We start from the raw sequence: 17560 nt of genomic DNA on the forward strand, positions 1-17560 counted from the left end.
AAGAAAATGCAACATTGTAACAATTTAGTCCCCGTTTCGTAACAAAGAAAATGGTCTACAGGTCTGAAACGCCACACCAGTGTCATTACACATCTACAGATTACAGAGGCATACTCACCAGCACTCAGACAGATGCATGGTGACCCCTGACTTACTGACCTACAGTTTATTTTAACCCGCCCACTCGAGAGACGAAGAGAGAGATACAAGTGGTTAGCTTTTTTTCTGTTTTCATGGTATCTGTTGGCATGACTAAATTTTAGAAGTAAAAGAAAACATTTGTGGGCCCTCTGACCGGACCTAAATCAGTTTCACATGGAGCCACAGCAGAGAGCCAAATTTAGCAAGGCATCGTTAGTTTGTCAACAGAGAAAAATATGGCCATTAGATGCAGCTCTGTGGCGTCACGGTGCGTAGCCGCCTAATCATTTGTTGTGAGACAGACAGGCATTGGAAATGACAGACGCTGCATCAGAGGCTGTATAAATGTATGAGACACATCTGATCTCAGATTAGTGTATGTTTTTTATATTCTTTTTGATTCATTTGATTAAATGAATGAGATTATCAGAATTTGTCAACATTAGAGAGAATATTACACCATTCACAGCATTAAGTCGTTGATTTTCTGTTTTAAATACTGTTTTAAATCATTTTTAACAGGTGTTTAAAGCAGTTCTTTGTGCGCCTGGGAATATGAACAGAAGACAAAAACGTCTTCAGCAAAAAAGCTGGAGTGATTCCAACTCAATTATTTAAAAAATAAATAAATAAATAAATAAATAAAAATGAGAAAGAGAGATTACATGATACTTATAGAAGATCTTAAAATGGTGTTTTACAACATACTTAAATTACTTCTCATCCTCTTATTGTTACTTTTTATAATCAGCGTAGGCCTGCCACATTTTGCATTATTTAATGTGTTATATTCTTACAATTTAGTTTTCTGTCTTTTTCTTTACCTTTTGTTTTATTAATGCTTTGTGAATGTTTTATAAGAGGAAGAGGGGGAGAGAGATTGTGTGTGTGTGTGTGAGAGAGAGAGAGAGAGAGAGAGAGAGAGAGAGAGAGAGAAAATTGGACAACATGATCAAAGAGGATACAGGGTGCAGGATGTGGGAAGAAACAAAAGCAAAAGGGAGAACAGAATACAGTGAATGAGTGGGTGTGCCAACCTATGTGTCAGTCAAGACATATGATCATATCGAAGCTCTGTGAATGTAAATAATCCTCCCATAGGGAATTAAACCCAAGATGGAGAGATGCTGTCTTCATGTACAGTAAGTCAGTCTGTGGATACGGAGGGAAATTAGTTCTGAATGCATAAACATTAAACAAACTTCATCCTTGCTGTGTCAAAATTCATTAAATTCAGATTCAGATATCTTCCCTTCTCTCTGACTCGTCAAATTGAACATCTGCTGAGTGTACATGGGTGGCTGGATGATATGTTGGATGTTCATGATATATCTGTGATGATTTTGCTAACTGATTTAACATTAAGCAACATTGTGAATATTGCAATGACATTTCATGGATCTTTTCAAACTGTCCATTTCCATGAATTTAACTATTCATTTGCGCAATTACTCAATAATGTTTATGGAAGTCTCCAAGTGGCAATTTTCATATATTAAAATGTTTTAATAAAAAATATAAATAAAGGCAAATATTGTTGTTGTTTGCTAATATTTACATTTTTATACAAAGCAACTTACAGTGCCCTTATTACAGGGACAATCCCCCTGGAGCAACCTGGAGTTAAGTGTCTTGCTCAAGGACACAATGGTGGTGGCTGTGGGGACTGAACCAACAACCTTCTGCTTACCAGTTCAGTGCTTTAGTCCACTACACCACCACCACTCCTAATATGTATTGTTATATTGGTGCTAATTAATGAACATGACAAGTACTGTACTTCTTTTGTGTTTATTTAGTGAAAACCAGTGTTGAAAATAGGCTTTGGTTATTTTCAACTAGAATTTTACTGAATTTTACTTATTGTGTTATTATGAATCTATTTGACAACCATGGATGTTGTTGTCTGATTGTTAACCTGATATATATATATATATATATATATATAATTTTTATTTATTTATTTTTTTTGGGGGGGGGGGCATAAATATAGAGATACAGTATATGTCAAATATTGTCAAAGGGCTGAAGAAAATAAAGATTAGTAGTGTCAGTCGAATAAATCTAGAGTAATCGCATAATTTTTCGTAGTTAATCGTGATTAATCACAGATTGTGAAAGTGCTGAACTTTTTCTCTGAATATACTTTTCCTGTCAAAATAAATTTATTTCCATCTTAGGAAAGAAAACAAAATAATATGTACAATATAATGCTTTATTAACATTTTCCAAACAAAGCCTTCCACAGAATAAAGATAGACATGCACCAAAATAGCACCAATTCAAGTAACATTAAACGTTTCCCAAAATCTAAGTGGTAGTTTGACTAATTGAAAGAATTAGACCCCATAGGTTGCATTTTCATTACAATGGGCATTAAATCTCTTAAACTCTCATCCTCCACATTATTAATCATCCAGTAGACTGTGGATATCTTCTTTATTACCGCAATCGTGAAGCCATGTCCATGATTCGCGTCAGCATCAAGCGCCGCTTTGAACTCCACATGAAAAGCACACGCAGACATAAATATCTCATTCTGCATTTTGGTGATAGTGTGGTGTGTGAGTCAGTGTAATGTAACTCCAGGCGGACACAACGCAAAGGTTACACCCTTCCACCCAGTGTTTAAGCTGGTTTATGCTGTATTAATGTTAAATGCATTAATCGCGATTAAGAAAAATTACCATGGTAAACTTTTTTAATTAATCGCATGCGTTAACACATTTATTTTGACAGCTCTAATCAAGATAATTTTTTTTTAGCTATATCGCCAAGCCCAGTAGTCACAATGTGTCCTCTTACCCAGAATTGCGACCACCTCATCATCTTGGATGACCTCCAGTGACCCTGACACAACAAAACAGAGACTGTCCACACTCTCGCCCGCATGGTAGATGAGATCGCCAGGAGCGCAGTGGATGGTCTGGAACTCCATTGCCAGTGCTCGCAAACAGCCATCACTGGCCAAACGGAAAGCTGGATGTTCCTTAAAAACCTTCCTGTTCAGATGCACACAAATATCAGCACGCATGTCTTTCGGACAGATCTGCAAAACCTACAAGGAGACAAAAAGTGAGACAGACAAACAGAGAGACAGATTGACAGTGAGATAAAAGGATGTGTCTCAAATCCAAGAGACAGAACAGTTCAATGAAATCCATGAAAAGTACTTCAACCAAATACAATGGATATATGGCAAAGCTGACAACATGCCAAACAACAAAACAGAGGAATACAAGAGCTGCTGAATACCAGCAGCATAATGCATCAGTAAACTCTTCAAAATAATTTCTGTAATTTCTTCCCAGTTTTATGTGTTTTCAGAGTTTCAACTCAACTTCGATCAGTAATTAAATTTTTTCAATGTTAAAATTCTTGTTGGTATTCCATTGTAATATCCAGTCAACTATAAATAGCTACAGTGCATCCGGAAAGTATTCACAGCGCTTCACTTTTTCCACATTTTGTTATGTTACAGCCTTATTCCAAAATTGATTACATTCATTATTTTCCTCAAAATTCTACAAACAATACCCCATAATGACAACGTGAAAGAAGTTTGTTTGAAATCTTTGCTAATTTATTAAAAATAAAAAAACGAAAAAAAATCACATGAAAAAGTGAAGCGCTGTGAATACTTTCCGGATGCACTGTATTTGTAAGCTGACTTCATCTAAAAGTTTTAAACTGTGAGGCTTTCAAAACAGTCCATTTTTGTTTGAGTGCCCCGTCCAGCCTGACACAGCAACTTGGCTCAACCAGTGGGGTGGGTTTATGGGTGAAACTATCTGCATGTACAACTAAGACCGAAGAACAGGGGGAGTTTTCTGGAATCTGTTTTAAAACAGTGATTATTTTTTGCGGTTCAGTTTGGTTTAGTTTGAAAATGCATTAATTTCCCTTTGTTTACTCCTCTCATTCACATAGAATGGCGTTTTCCTCCACTGACAATGGAGTGTTTTGAAAACGCTCTCCATTACCACATACTTTGGAAAACAATGACTGAAATCTAAAAACTATTTTTTCTGGATGTGGCCATAGTGGTGCAGAAATTGCACACTTCAGCATGAAATTCAAAGTGGTTGAAAATGGCATATTGTTATTTTGACCCCACTTTGATCTTACTTAAAAATGTGAGGCACCAATTAAACTTAAGTTTTACATTTTAATAAGCTGAAATGTAATTTTTTTTATAGTGTATATCGATTGTTATTATAGTTTTGCCTTGACTTTTCCATTATTATTACTGTGCGCTCTTTTTTTCCAACAACTGTCTTAGTGCTTTGGCCATACAAATTTATATTTATTGTCATGCCAATACAAAAAAACGAAACAGGCTGACAGAGAAGAAGGAGAACGTGAAAAAATAAGAAATAGAGGTACAGGACAAGAGTATTGGTATGTACAGTATTTGTGCATCTGAGCGCATTAGTGTGTGACATGTCCCAGAGCCACCATTCCCTGCAGCTCCCCACTTTTTCAGAGCATCTCCCTTTCTGGTTGCGGTTGTCACAGAGACATAGAGGCTTGCTCTGGGGAAGAGAGAGTGAGTCTGTGTGATGAGACAACTAAATCATGAGAGAGAGAGAGAGAGAGGGAGAGAGAGAGAGAGAGAGAGAGAGGGGGAGGAAAGGAGAAAGAGAGAGAGAGCACGAGGAAAGGAGAAAGAGAGAGAGGGGATAGGACAGCTGGAGCATTCTGCCAATGACCGCCCAATAGAGACTTCATATCCACAGAGTCATACTGTTCCCCTCCTGTGGTTTGAGTCTAAACGACTTCAGGACAGGACGAGAGTAAACACACAGCATGAGAAGGCATCTCGCTAAAGAGCTACTGAGAGATGGCCAGAGTTGCATGCTGAATAATTGGAGCCTACAGGGTGTTCACCTTTTCAGTGTCGATACCGTGGGACATGGACCAGGTGGAGGCGATATAATCCATTACCCTCTCGCTCAAGCCTTTGGGCACCTGGTACAGCTTCAGGAAGTCACGAACACTATTGAGCATCTCATGATAACGGTTAGTGTTGGCATACATCTGCTGGAAGATAGTCGTCACATTACCAAAGATGGTGGCATAGAGAAGAGCTATAAGAAAGAGAGAGAAAGGGAGAGAATAACATGTACTTCGAAAACACAGGAGAGGCATAGATGACCAATCAAATAAAAATGTATACGTATATAGCATTTTATCTCAAGACTCTCTGGGATACTTGATTTTGATTGGTCAGTCTGTACAACAATGACATAAACCCCTTCATGGTGTTACAAGACCCCTTTGCTTCAACTTATAATGCTGTCGGAGTTTATCGATGACTGGCTGAATTCACAATATACGTAAAGCATTTATACAGAACAAACAGCTTCACAAATGTCACACGGTACACTGCAGACATTGAAAAGGGTATTAATTTTTACATGCAAATCAAAATCTATTGTCATGAAAACAAATTAAGTGTAGCCCAGAGTATTTTTTTTAGTTAAACACACTTTTAAACAGACTTATTGCAAAAAGTGCATGTAGTAAAAGCAGTATAAATTGTAATATGGGTTTAATGTAGTTATAAACGTTAACAAATGTGTAATAAATTGTATTTACACTTGCTGATGTGGTTTTGTGACTGTCTGGACTCAGTAAAGGGGTGGTCACACTAGACTTTGAGCTAGCAAAATTATCTGGGACCAGGATATGATGAAACGCACAAGAGCTTGTAGTTTAAATAAATTATAAATAACAAATAATAATTTAGCTGCAAGCAGCGATGACGGGCCCAAGCACCATGGGTCCATTTCCACCCGGTGGCTTTCGAAAAACAATGCATGATGGGCACATGCATTTGGTCGAGAATACAGTAAGACACCATGTCTTACCTTCTGCTCAGAAATAATGGTTAACAACTTTGATGTGTGTGGCAAATGTAATAAATGTGCAATTATGGCAAGTGTGAACCCTTGAACAGTCCAAAAAAGAATATTGTTAATTGACAAAGTGTCACATCTATTGTTGCCAGCTGGAGGCCCTATGACCGTGACCCACCAAAGCCACATTCAGATACACCCGAATACACTACAACATGATGTAAATTGATCTGTTGCCATGACAACACTATTTAAAATATCAAGAATCCCTTCACAATTTTACATCAGCAGTGTATTGACATTATTCTAAAAATGTTTGAAGGGTTCCGTGACCCACAATAGCCACATCCATGTGATAAGCCCCCATTACCAAACATAGAGCTCAATTTTGATCTAAATCACATGCAAAAGACATGAAACATTTCCTGTTTCTAATATTTTTGCCATTAAATTATTGCCTCACCATGGCAACACCATTTAATATATCAAAAATCCGTTGGCAATTTAGCAAAAGCACATGAATATACAAAGAAAAAAATAATAATGTTTAATGTGTTGCCATGGAAACTATTTGAGATATCAAGAATCCCTTCACAATTTTACATCAGCTGTGTCCTGATATTATTTGAAATCATTTTGAAGCAAATCAGGTAAATATAAGAGGACTATTTTAAAGTTTGTTGTAAGAGCCACACTTCCTGCTGCCAGTTGGTGGCACTATGACCGTGACCCAAAATAGCCACATCCATGTGATCAGCCCCCAAGACCAAACATACAGATGATTTTTTTATCTAAATCACACAATGCATGCAGAAGATATGAGACACTTCCTGTTTTCCATTTTATGCCATTAATTTATTGCCTCACCATGGCAACACCGTTCAGTATATCAAAAATCTGTTCACAATTTAGCATTTTCAATGTCTTGGCATAATGTTGCCTAAAATTCGTGACAGTGTCACATGAATCCCCAAGGAGGAGTATTTAAAAGTTCAGGGCCTGCAATTAAAAAAACAAATCCAAATTCAATCTAAAATGGCCGACTTCCCGTTGGGCGGAGCTAAAGACTGTAATTTTGAAGTTGTGTGGCTTGATGAAAACAATATATGTACCAAGTTTGGTGACTGTAGGTGAAACTAACCCCACTACTTTAGTCAAAAGGTGGTGCTACAGAGCCTGCCTTAATTATTCTAAAAATGTTAAAATATACCATTTACTCACTTTCCTGCAACAATAACAACATGCAGCTTTGAAATATGAATGCTTTGTATTGAGCCAAGAGGTAAGTGTGTGATGTTTCAGTTTTCTATTGGTCACATGTCTTCTAGTCATCCAGATTTGCAAGTAAGTAGTGAAAAGTAGATCTTTTGTATGTAGTGAAATGTGAAATGTCTAAGCATAAGCTTGTGTTTCTGGCCTACTGCATACAGATACATTTGAATAGGAGTGAACGGAGCGCAAAGTGTAGTGTGACCGCACCTTTATGCAGCATACTGATATAAACTGATGTAAATCTGATGGTGTGTGTGTGAGCATGAGATTCGGCATCTGACAAGCAGTTTTTATTTTTGTAGTTGGCTGCTAGGCAGGCTACATGAGAAAATTATTGTTTCATAAGTTACCAGCTCCATAAAAAGGACAGAAAGAGAGGTAGAGAGAGAGAGAGAGAGGGATGATAATGATGATGAATGACACAGTAAATTGTAAATGAGTGAGAGTACAGGACAGAAGCAAGATAATACAATAAAGACGAGTGAGTGTCTTTTAAACTGATTTAGTCAGCCTGTAATGGCTTTGCACATAGAAGGAAATCTTATTATGTGTGTGTTGTAAGGACCTAGTGTGTGCGTGTGTTTATCCACCTTATTTTGCAACGCGGAAGTAAGTAGCAGCTGCATTTCCGTCAAATGTGTAAAAGTTCTGCTGTTATTGACCGCAATGTAAATAAATAGAAGGATAATAATACCAGAATTTAGTGATATAAGTTTATAAACTATCACACAACCACAGGATGTACAGCAGAATGATGGCCTAATGACAGATAATTTTCTAACTGCAGCATTTATAGTAAAAGAGTAAGTAATCATTCACTTGTTGTTGTGCTGTTGTATTAAAGAGATGGTAATAAAATATGCTTCTTACTTTACCGAGATCGTGACGATGCAGTCTTTCTTGTCTCCATGTAAACCTCCATTTATATGTACCCGCATAACCTCCAATGATGCCATTATTTCTTTATTTCCAAAGGCAGTGTTTCATAAGCCATGCTGAATGCGAGATCTGCGTGTCTGTTTACTATGCACTGCTAAGAAAGAGAGAATGCTCTCTGACAAGAACGGAGAGTAAAATGTGTTTATTAATTTGCCAAGATGAAACAAGATGCCGTTTTGGTGCAAAGAAAGATGAAGCAGCATTTGCCCAGCAGCTTTCTTCTCTCTGCTGGTTGTGTAAAGTTTGTGGAGGGCAGCGTGTCAGACGGCATGGAGGATTGTCCTGTCAGCGCCTGATCTATCGTTCATTTTGCCTGTGCAACAGTATGATAAAACAATAGCAAAATGTGATTTACGGTAAAACTATATGCGTTCAAAACCAACGAGTTTATGAAAATCATAATTAATGATAATAATATGACGACATATATTGCCAGCCTGTAATATAAAGCAGCATAATGTAGTATTTTTGTATTGCTAAAATAGCTGGAAGTGGCTAATACCGGAAGTGCTCCATATTCAAGGTTGATATTGGCGGCACCCTAGTTTAGCTGAAAAATAAGGTGGATATGTGTATGTGAATTCCCTCCTAAATACCTACAGATGAGCATTATGAACAACACAGCCAAGTATTAAAGCTGCCATTCCTTTACACTCAATTATGCGTAATGGCCACATGAAAAAAAAAAGTGGCCTACAAACTCAGGTTGCACAATGTTTAGTGTAAACATCAAAATTCTGAACTTGTCAAACACTGTAAACTCTTAGCAGAACATAAAAAATTAGAGGCAATCAGTTACATTAAAAAAAAGCTTAATTTAACAGAACTTTCAGATTTTAATTTTGTGGTAAACATGCATGTTAATTGCTCTTAAAGGTAGTAAGCTATGCTGTAGGCAATTTTTTCATGGAAAGGTATGCAAAAAATGTTCCTACTCCCTTAAAGATATTCATGAAATAAGTGTCCTGAGATATCGTACCGGTCTCTGTAGCAGCTATAGACTTATAGCACCTTTAACTAATACTAAGCTAACTCACATTTCAAAGACACTTTTTTAAATGTAACTTTTTGGCTGAACTTAAAATGACCATGTAAGCTCAACTTAAGTACTTCAAGTAGAGAGAACCTACCCTAGCTTTTACAAGCTAGAACTAGCTAGCGCAGTGAATGCATGTTAATTGGAAACACTATGCTTTCATTAGTGGTAGCAATTGCTTAACAAGTAAAGCAATGTACTGTAGAACAATTTTAAATTGTACCTGACCTCAACCTAAGCTCAAGCTCCACTATTCACCATAATGGTAACCCCCCAAAACGTTAACTAGAACAGAAACTCTTCTAAATAACAACAAAACATTAAACACTAACGAGTCTCCCTCTTTACACTCATCTTGCACAAAAACACATTATAGCACTTAATTTTAACATTTAGCCTACTCTCCCTGTTGAGTGCCATATAAAGCATGCTGAGAAATAGAAATCCCCTGCCCAGTTTCAGTAAGATGGCTTGTAGAGTTTCTGTAAATTTAAAGAGTTCATTAAACTCAAAACAATAAAACAATCCAGGTTACTTTTAAGGTGTCAGTTTCATGAACTCAAAAGAAAAAGAAAGTAAAAAATACTTAACAAGGTAAATATTTTTGAACTAATTTGTATGATTAAATTTTTCCATCGAACTATAAAAGAATACATTTTAGCATCTATATGTAAAAAAGTATTGTAAAAAAGTTACAATTTAAATCATTGGTAATTAGAATACAGTTACATTGATTACTGAAGAGATTACTTTGCATTTTATTGTCATTTGTTTCATTTAATATTTAGTCCTTTCAGATGGAAAACATTTATACATATAAATGATGCGATCCAAAGTGCATTTGAACAGTGGTGAAACACTTTCTTATGATGTGTTACATTCATACGAGCAGACAGAGAAGTAAGTTTAAAGTAAGTTTGGAGCAGAAGAAATAGAAATAAACCTTGTGTAAACTGTCAGCTTTATGCTAAGCTAAAATGCTATTTCTAGCCATTTTACATGCACGTTACCAGGCACAATCATATTTATTATCAAGAAAATTCACGTTAGATCATAATTTCTTTTTTTCTAGTAAGACCTTTGATATTAGGGTAAAAATCATATTTTCGATGATAATTTTTGTATTGTTTTCCTGTAAAATTATCTAAAAATCCTTAAAACAAAGATCAGTTAGATTTATCTTGTTTTAGAAACAACACTGCATAAGATATTTAGGTTTTTCAGAGAATGTATTTTTAACATGTGTATTTTGTCTTACTGTACTGGCAGAGTTTTTACAGTCAAAACAAGTGAAAAAATCTACCAGTGCTGAAGAAGTAATCCAAAGTATTTAGAATACGTTACTGACCTTGAGTAATCTGATGGAATACGTTACAAATGACATTTTACAGCATGTATTCTGTAATCTGTAGTGTAATACATTTCAAAAGTAACCCTCCCAACCCTGTGTGTGTGTGTGTGTGTATATATATATATATATATATATATATATATATATATATATATATACACACACACACACACAAACACAGTATATATAAACAAATATTTACAAATAATTTAGGGTTCAATTAAGCAGAAGTTTTGGAACAATTATTATATCAGTTTTTGAGCTTTGATGATAATTAAATTCAGCAAAACAATGAGTGCAAATTGCAGTACTTTTATTAGTCCCATGTGGATGTAATTTATACTGACATAAATGTCACTAAAAAGGTCTCTCTTGTTTAAACTTTCTCCATCATTCTCTGGTAAAAAAGAAAAAGAAAAAAAAAAGTCTGCATTGGCATTGTGTCTCAGTAATTAACTCATTCACCTGCAGCAAAATCTTTGTAAAGGTTCAAGGAATATCTATTCCACCAGTCTTCAGAGGACTCTACATGTAGAGCTATATTTCTGAAGCTCTACATGTACATTCGGCAAAGTGTTTTCATTCATCTTGTACATACTGTTTCAGTGGAATTCCAAACTCTCAAAAATGCATGTCTAAATGTTATGAACAAATATCTACATATTCTACTAAGAAAAATCTTGATGTTCTTGAAAAAAGTTCATTTCTCAGCTACAGTTTAAAGTTGTTGGTATTTGTCAACTACCCAGCTGGAGTTTCCTGACACCACAGCCATTATTATTAAAGTGTAAGTGAGAATCTTTATGTTTATATATAGACTATGACAAAGTGTGTGTATGTGTCTGAAGGGTGATGTGCACAAATATGCAGTGTGACAGTCTTCGCTGATCTGGGGACAGATTTGGCTCTAGGGTGGCAAGTATGTGAAACAGAGCTGACAGCGACTGTCCTACTGAACACGGACACACACATCCTTCACAGTCTGTCATGGCAAGCTGGACACGGAAACATCCAGATGTAACAATGTGTCAGGTCAGAGGGTGGGCGTTTGTCCAAAGTTCAACATAAACTGCTTTCACAGTTCAGCATAAACTGTCCTGTCGAATCAAACACACTCACCCAATCAAATCTTCTTTCATAAGAGAGATGGATAAATCTTCAATAGCAAATGAACAAATAAGTGAACCAGGCAGCTCATTACAGAGCTATGAGATTAGACTCCCTACTTGTATTAATACGGCTGATATACAGTCTTTAATCATATGTGCGTGGCAGAGAGAGAGAGAGAGAGACAGAGACAGAGAGCGTTAGCATCTCTTGGGTCTGTGAGTTTATTGATTAAAGACAGCACAGATTGTCTATGCAGCATTTCATGGTCACTGAATGATCTGTCCTAAACAGTCATTTACAGTGTAGGGGATGATTTATATAACCTCTTTAAATTGTTCTGAAGATTTCAAAGGGGCTGCCATGTTGGCCTTTTAGTGTGCAATAGTGCACGCTCACAATGTAAAAAAAAAAATTTGTGTGAGTTTACAGTAAATTCCTGGCTACTAGTTGCATGACTTTCACAGTTTATTTTACAGTAGTATTTCTACAATTTATTAAAATTAAAAGACAACTGTATACTGTGACTTTGCAGTGAACAGGAAAAAGAAATTACTGTAATGTAGCAGTGCTGTGTGGTAGAATTACAATGATCATCATATTTTTTATCTAGTGTTTGTTAATTGTCATCATCGTTGAGTTTTGTATGCTGAGTGATGATATCTTGCATGCCTGATTGATAACTCATGATAAAAAGTTAATGAGCAATAAAACCAACCATATTATAGTCTAGCTTTGCAAACATCCCTTCCTCATTGTTCATTTAAAATGATACAACTTCTTTACTTTCAAATGCATCTTATAGTGTAGTTTCATGGTCCAACATAAAGTCAACCACTAAACTGACTATGTTCTCCATTCATCACAGTACAATAAATTGTGTTCTTAAACACAATTGCACCAACTGGGAGAAAATGAATTTGAAATAAATAAGATAAAGTCCCATCCAAAGGGAACACTAAATACCAAAATGGGGACTTCAAACGAAACACAATTTTCCCATAATGCAGTGCGATATTCAAATGTCTTTTATCACAGTAATTTGTTGTGTTGTGAAAGAATATGACATAGCCTGCACTGATTTTACAGTAAAATATTAAAAACTGTATTTTATTGTAAGAAATTACTGTTAAATCTTATACATAAACTATAACATAACTATAACATAAACACACTGGACAGAAAGCGTTGCAGAGGAATCGGCTTGTCCGATAACATAGCCGGTGTTACGGTTCAACTGGTTTTCATGTTAAAGGTGGAGTAAGTGATTCCTGAGAAAGACTGTTGATATTCGAACTCAACAGCCAAACAAACACACCCCTCCCTTCAGTGCTCCTTCAGAAGCTCTGTCCCCCAAATTCATGCATGCCCATTGCCAATGCTGTGTGATCGCATTAGTGTTGTGTGGATCGGTCTGATCCATTCTGTTTAATTTCCCATTTACAGAGCCAGGGCTGTGTACAAACACCAGATTTTTTTCAGCACACACACAGAATGGATAGCTAGCGGACCATGAAGAGATATTCACGAAATTTGATAAAAAGTGTATTGGATTCAAATTACACACTCCGCCTTTAACTACGAAAAATTAAGCACTGAAAACTTTTTATTTAAAGTTGTTGATTATAATTATAGAAACAATATGTTTTGATTTTATTTCAAAATTTTCGGATATGCAAATCTATAAGTAGTTTGAGAGTGTAGGGAGACCGGCTCGATTGCATCATTCACAGTGTTTTATTTAAGTGGGCGGTCACTGCATGGCTTGTTTGTTGTGCTTTGTTGGCTATGATTCTCTGATAGGTGGATTTCCCCCCTCAGGATCAGAGTGTAGTTCTTCACCAGGATTCTGTTATTAAATAAGATTTTTTTTAAAATGAAGTAAAAAAATACTGCAGATGGACAGCTTCAACAGAAGCATATACCATTGATGAATAACCTCAGAGTTTACAGGTCTGTCTATAAAGGTTTATAAGTTATCGTTAAAAATAATTTCGCTTATGAAAGAATGAATGGGATTTTTACTTCCGGAACCCAACTGTTTTGCTCTATTTCATGGCTCTCTGGAATATTTGATTCTGGTTAGTCAACCATGACTTCTAAACTAAATATTTCCTACTGTACAACTGTGCTAGTTTCATGTCTCTCGTATCACTCCACAGTCTCTTTCTTCTCGCATAGGCCTAATAAAATCATTTAGACTCAAATCACTATGTCTATTTATGCATATTTATGGTAAGGTAATAGATTTATTGTTTTAGTTAGGTAAGGAAATATATATTTTTTTTTTAATAAACCACTTCAGGATGATACCCGTCCTAATCACTCATTCAGGGTTCATTTTGTGATACTGGCCTGCTGACTGAATCTTATCCCTTACTTTTAGACTTAATAGTATCTGAATTCAAATTAGCTAAATTTCCTCACAAGGACAAATTAAATCTGTATTTTTCTGTTGATCATCTTCATTTACAGATCTCATGACAGGTAAGGTCTACATTCCTCTCAAATTATCTTTCAGTATGATATTGCAAAGCTTTGATTTAATTGGTTATGGGTCACTAAAATAACTGATTATGTTCTTTCCAAGTTTTTGAACTGTTTGGTATGTTACAATTCTTCCTTCCATAAAAAGACACTTTCTTTCTCCTTATCTCTGTTTCACACTCTCAATTTCCTGTTCCCCTCAGCACAGCAAAAGCTGAGGTTTCATGAATTTAACATCTTTTCTAAAAATAGTTACATTTAGGTTATTCTGTTCTTCCTGAAGTACACAACGACTCAAATCAGGAAACAGCAACTAGAGGGACAATGAACAGGACCATATCCATCTCACTTCCCTTCATCGATGAGCTTTAAATCTACCAAATTTAAACAGCTCATTACTTGTGTCCTGTGTGTTCTGTTGAGAACATGCAAGCATAGCCATGCTAGTCCCAACCATTAAGTAGAACAAATAACTGCTCTCAAATCAGCTAGGGATGTTTCTGTCAACACAATAAACAAGCTACAGTGTGTTGCCACAGATGCTGTCAACAGAGCTTAAAGGGTTAGTTCACCTAAACTAATGTTTACTCATCCTTATGTTACAAACCCATATGACTTTCTTTTCCTGTCGAACCCAAAAGGAGATAATATGCCTCAATCACCATTTACTTTCATTATACAGAAAAAAGATGCAATAAAAAGAATGGTGACTGAGGCTGATATTCTGCATAATATCTCCTTTTGTGCCCTGCAGTATAAAATATTATTGGTTTGGAACCACGTGAAGTGCTGTGTGATGGAAATCTTCTCTTTTGGGATCAAGCTGCTAATACAAAGGTTTCAGGTTCAATCCTATGTAAGGATAACTCAGGAAGTCAAGAGTTACTGATACAGTCTTGATATATCAGCACTATGCTCTTGAGTTAGTCACTGAAACCAAGACTGCTCCAGGGGGACTACTGGCCCAGGGACTGTTAGATTCATTAGCGGAAGACTATCCGTACATTTTTAACAAAGTTTTCCAGCCTTGATGATTTTTCACATAACTCTGATCATTTGAAAAGTGCTGCACTTTTTGTCTCTGCATCACAGTGGCACATTCACAACACTGTTTCTGTAAAAGACACACACATCACACAGTCTAATCCAGCTGGGCTACTGCCAGTGATGGAGAGAGAGGGAGTGGTATGAGAGCAGAAAACATGGGGTGGAGGAGATAAGCCTGTGTTAGTGTAATTTGATTAGAGCAGGTGATTAATTGTACTGCCAGCATTTTACTCAGATTCTTCTCTCTCTCTCTCTCTCTCTCTCTCTCTCTCTCTCTGTCTTTCATCCCCTTGCTGTGAGAATAAATTACTGACAAAACCAAACCAAAATATTTATATTCACTATATTTATAATTACCGAAGCAAATCATGTCAAAATAACATATCTACAATTCATGCTTCAAAGTTTCATGTAAAGGTTTACTACAGTGTACACTGTAAACCCTAATGTTGTCATTACTGGAAAAATCAAGTTTTCTTAATTAAACATTACTTCAAATGTCAAGTTTTGGGCTCAAAAAAAAGTTCATTGAGCTTATTTTTCTTAGATTTTCAATGTTAATAACTCAAACTATTAAGAACAAAATTGAGGTTGAGTTTGAACTATTAAATTTTGTTTCCTTGGTCACAGAGAACATATGGCATTTAAATAGTTGTTATTACGAATTCATAGAGGTTTTAGCTCTTTTGTAGTATTATTTATGTTGTTTTGTTTCAAATAATTGTTTCGAGTGACGTCACCATTATGGTGATCTTTGTCCCTTTTGGTCAAGTTGCCCTCTTAACACTATTTCAGTTCTCCTTGTGCATGTGTAACTGAAGAACAGGTGTATTTCTGTTGAGAAATAAGTTTATTTAATGATTTACTTTGAACAATTTACAATCTTCATTATTTAAAGCTGTGTTATTGTATGACCTAAATTTGAGTCCATTCGATAAAAATTATTGAGTTGAAACAACAGCATTTAAATAGCAAATCTGAGTTTAGTCTACTTGCATCTAGTTACCCTGCCTTATAATAGTTATGTTCATTCAATATGAACACCAAGTTATGTGAACTTAATTACACAAATTTTGGAGATGCCATTACTCAGTTCAATTGAGGAAACGAGTTTTCTCAATCATTTGAGTAGGGTCAACTTATTAGGGTTTTCAGTGTACACTGCATGTTACAAAAGCATATTTGAAAAATATTTAGTTTTATTATATTCATCAACAATTTTTTTTTTATCTGTTCATCAATTCTTTACAATGAATACAAAACAAATCATGTTACAAATTAAAAACAACAATTCAGCTTTACAATTGAGCCCTAATATTTATTGACCCTAGAAATTCAGATCCATCACGCTTGTTTTTTGATCAGCCATGACTTACACAGCCACTGCCATGACAAAGAGCATCATTTAATGTGTTTGTTAACAGAAGCACCAATTATCCTCGTTAGGTATTGCACTCATTAATAAGATCCCTGTGTCTTGTAGCTTGATGGAAAGTTCAAAGATTATTTGTCACATGCTCAACTGGATTTTTCTTCTTCTAAAAGTTACTGAGACTAAATGAAGGTGACAAAAGGCAAATACATAGAAATATACAAAATATACACAAAACATTAAAAAAACAAAACAAATAGTGTGCTATGTGTGTGCAGAAATGTGCATATCAATTTACAGCCATTTTCATTAAGTGTGTGCAGATAAAAGAGTTTATCCTGTCTCTATATGATCAGCAGGATTGTTTATATACGCAAATGTCATAACTGATATTGTTTATATATGTTCATTTACAGTATGTGCACATATAAAAAAGGCTTTACATACTGTACTTTACTGATGTTAGGGATTTTCCATGCAAAATGGTAATTGTGTAAAAACGGTGCTTTTCCTGAGCTGCTTAATTTAATACAGTTTGTGACAAATCTAAGTTACTGCTTTGTGTATCTGCATGATGTGTGAAGTCTCTTTATTTTGGCCTTAATCTGTGTGTTGGTTTATTGTAAGTACACTGAAAAAAATGCATATGTTACCTTAACATAAATAGTTTATTTATTTATTTATGTTTTACCTGATCTAACCCTTATTACTTTTGTGTAACCTAATGTAGTCAGGTTGATTAAGTTATGAAAAAAAATAAATAATTCTACTTGAATTAAATTGGTCCATTTAAATGTCACCACATGAAGCACTTCTTTTTTACCATGTACAGCATGTGCAGAGAACAGAAGTTTGGACAAAAGCTGCACTGAAATGCAACCACAATTTGGCAGTTTATGTAATACAGAATCTTATTACATTCTTTTCTGGCTCTTATTCACCGTAGG

At 35.5% G+C, this 17560-nt stretch overlaps 1 protein-coding gene across 2 annotated transcripts in view; it reads right to left on the reverse strand.

Moving 5' to 3' along the window:
• The window catches only part of LOC127455280 (potassium voltage-gated channel subfamily H member 1-like), a 79409-nt gene that overhangs the window by 23190 nt on the left and 38659 nt on the right, over positions 1-17560 (reverse strand). For both annotated transcript variants that reach the window (XM_051723026.1, XM_051723025.1), the window contains 2 exons: positions 5032-5231; positions 2947-3199 (listed from right to left, as the gene is read on the reverse strand). In XM_051723026.1, the coding sequence (XP_051578986.1) occupies positions 2947-3199; positions 5032-5231 (453 nt within the window). The remainder of the gene's footprint in view (positions 1-2946; positions 3200-5031; positions 5232-17560) is intronic.

This window comes from Myxocyprinus asiaticus, chromosome 17 (genome assembly GCF_019703515.2).
Source record: "Myxocyprinus asiaticus isolate MX2 ecotype Aquarium Trade chromosome 17, UBuf_Myxa_2, whole genome shotgun sequence".
Classification (NCBI taxonomy): Eukaryota; Metazoa; Chordata; class Actinopteri; order Cypriniformes; family Catostomidae; genus Myxocyprinus; species Myxocyprinus asiaticus.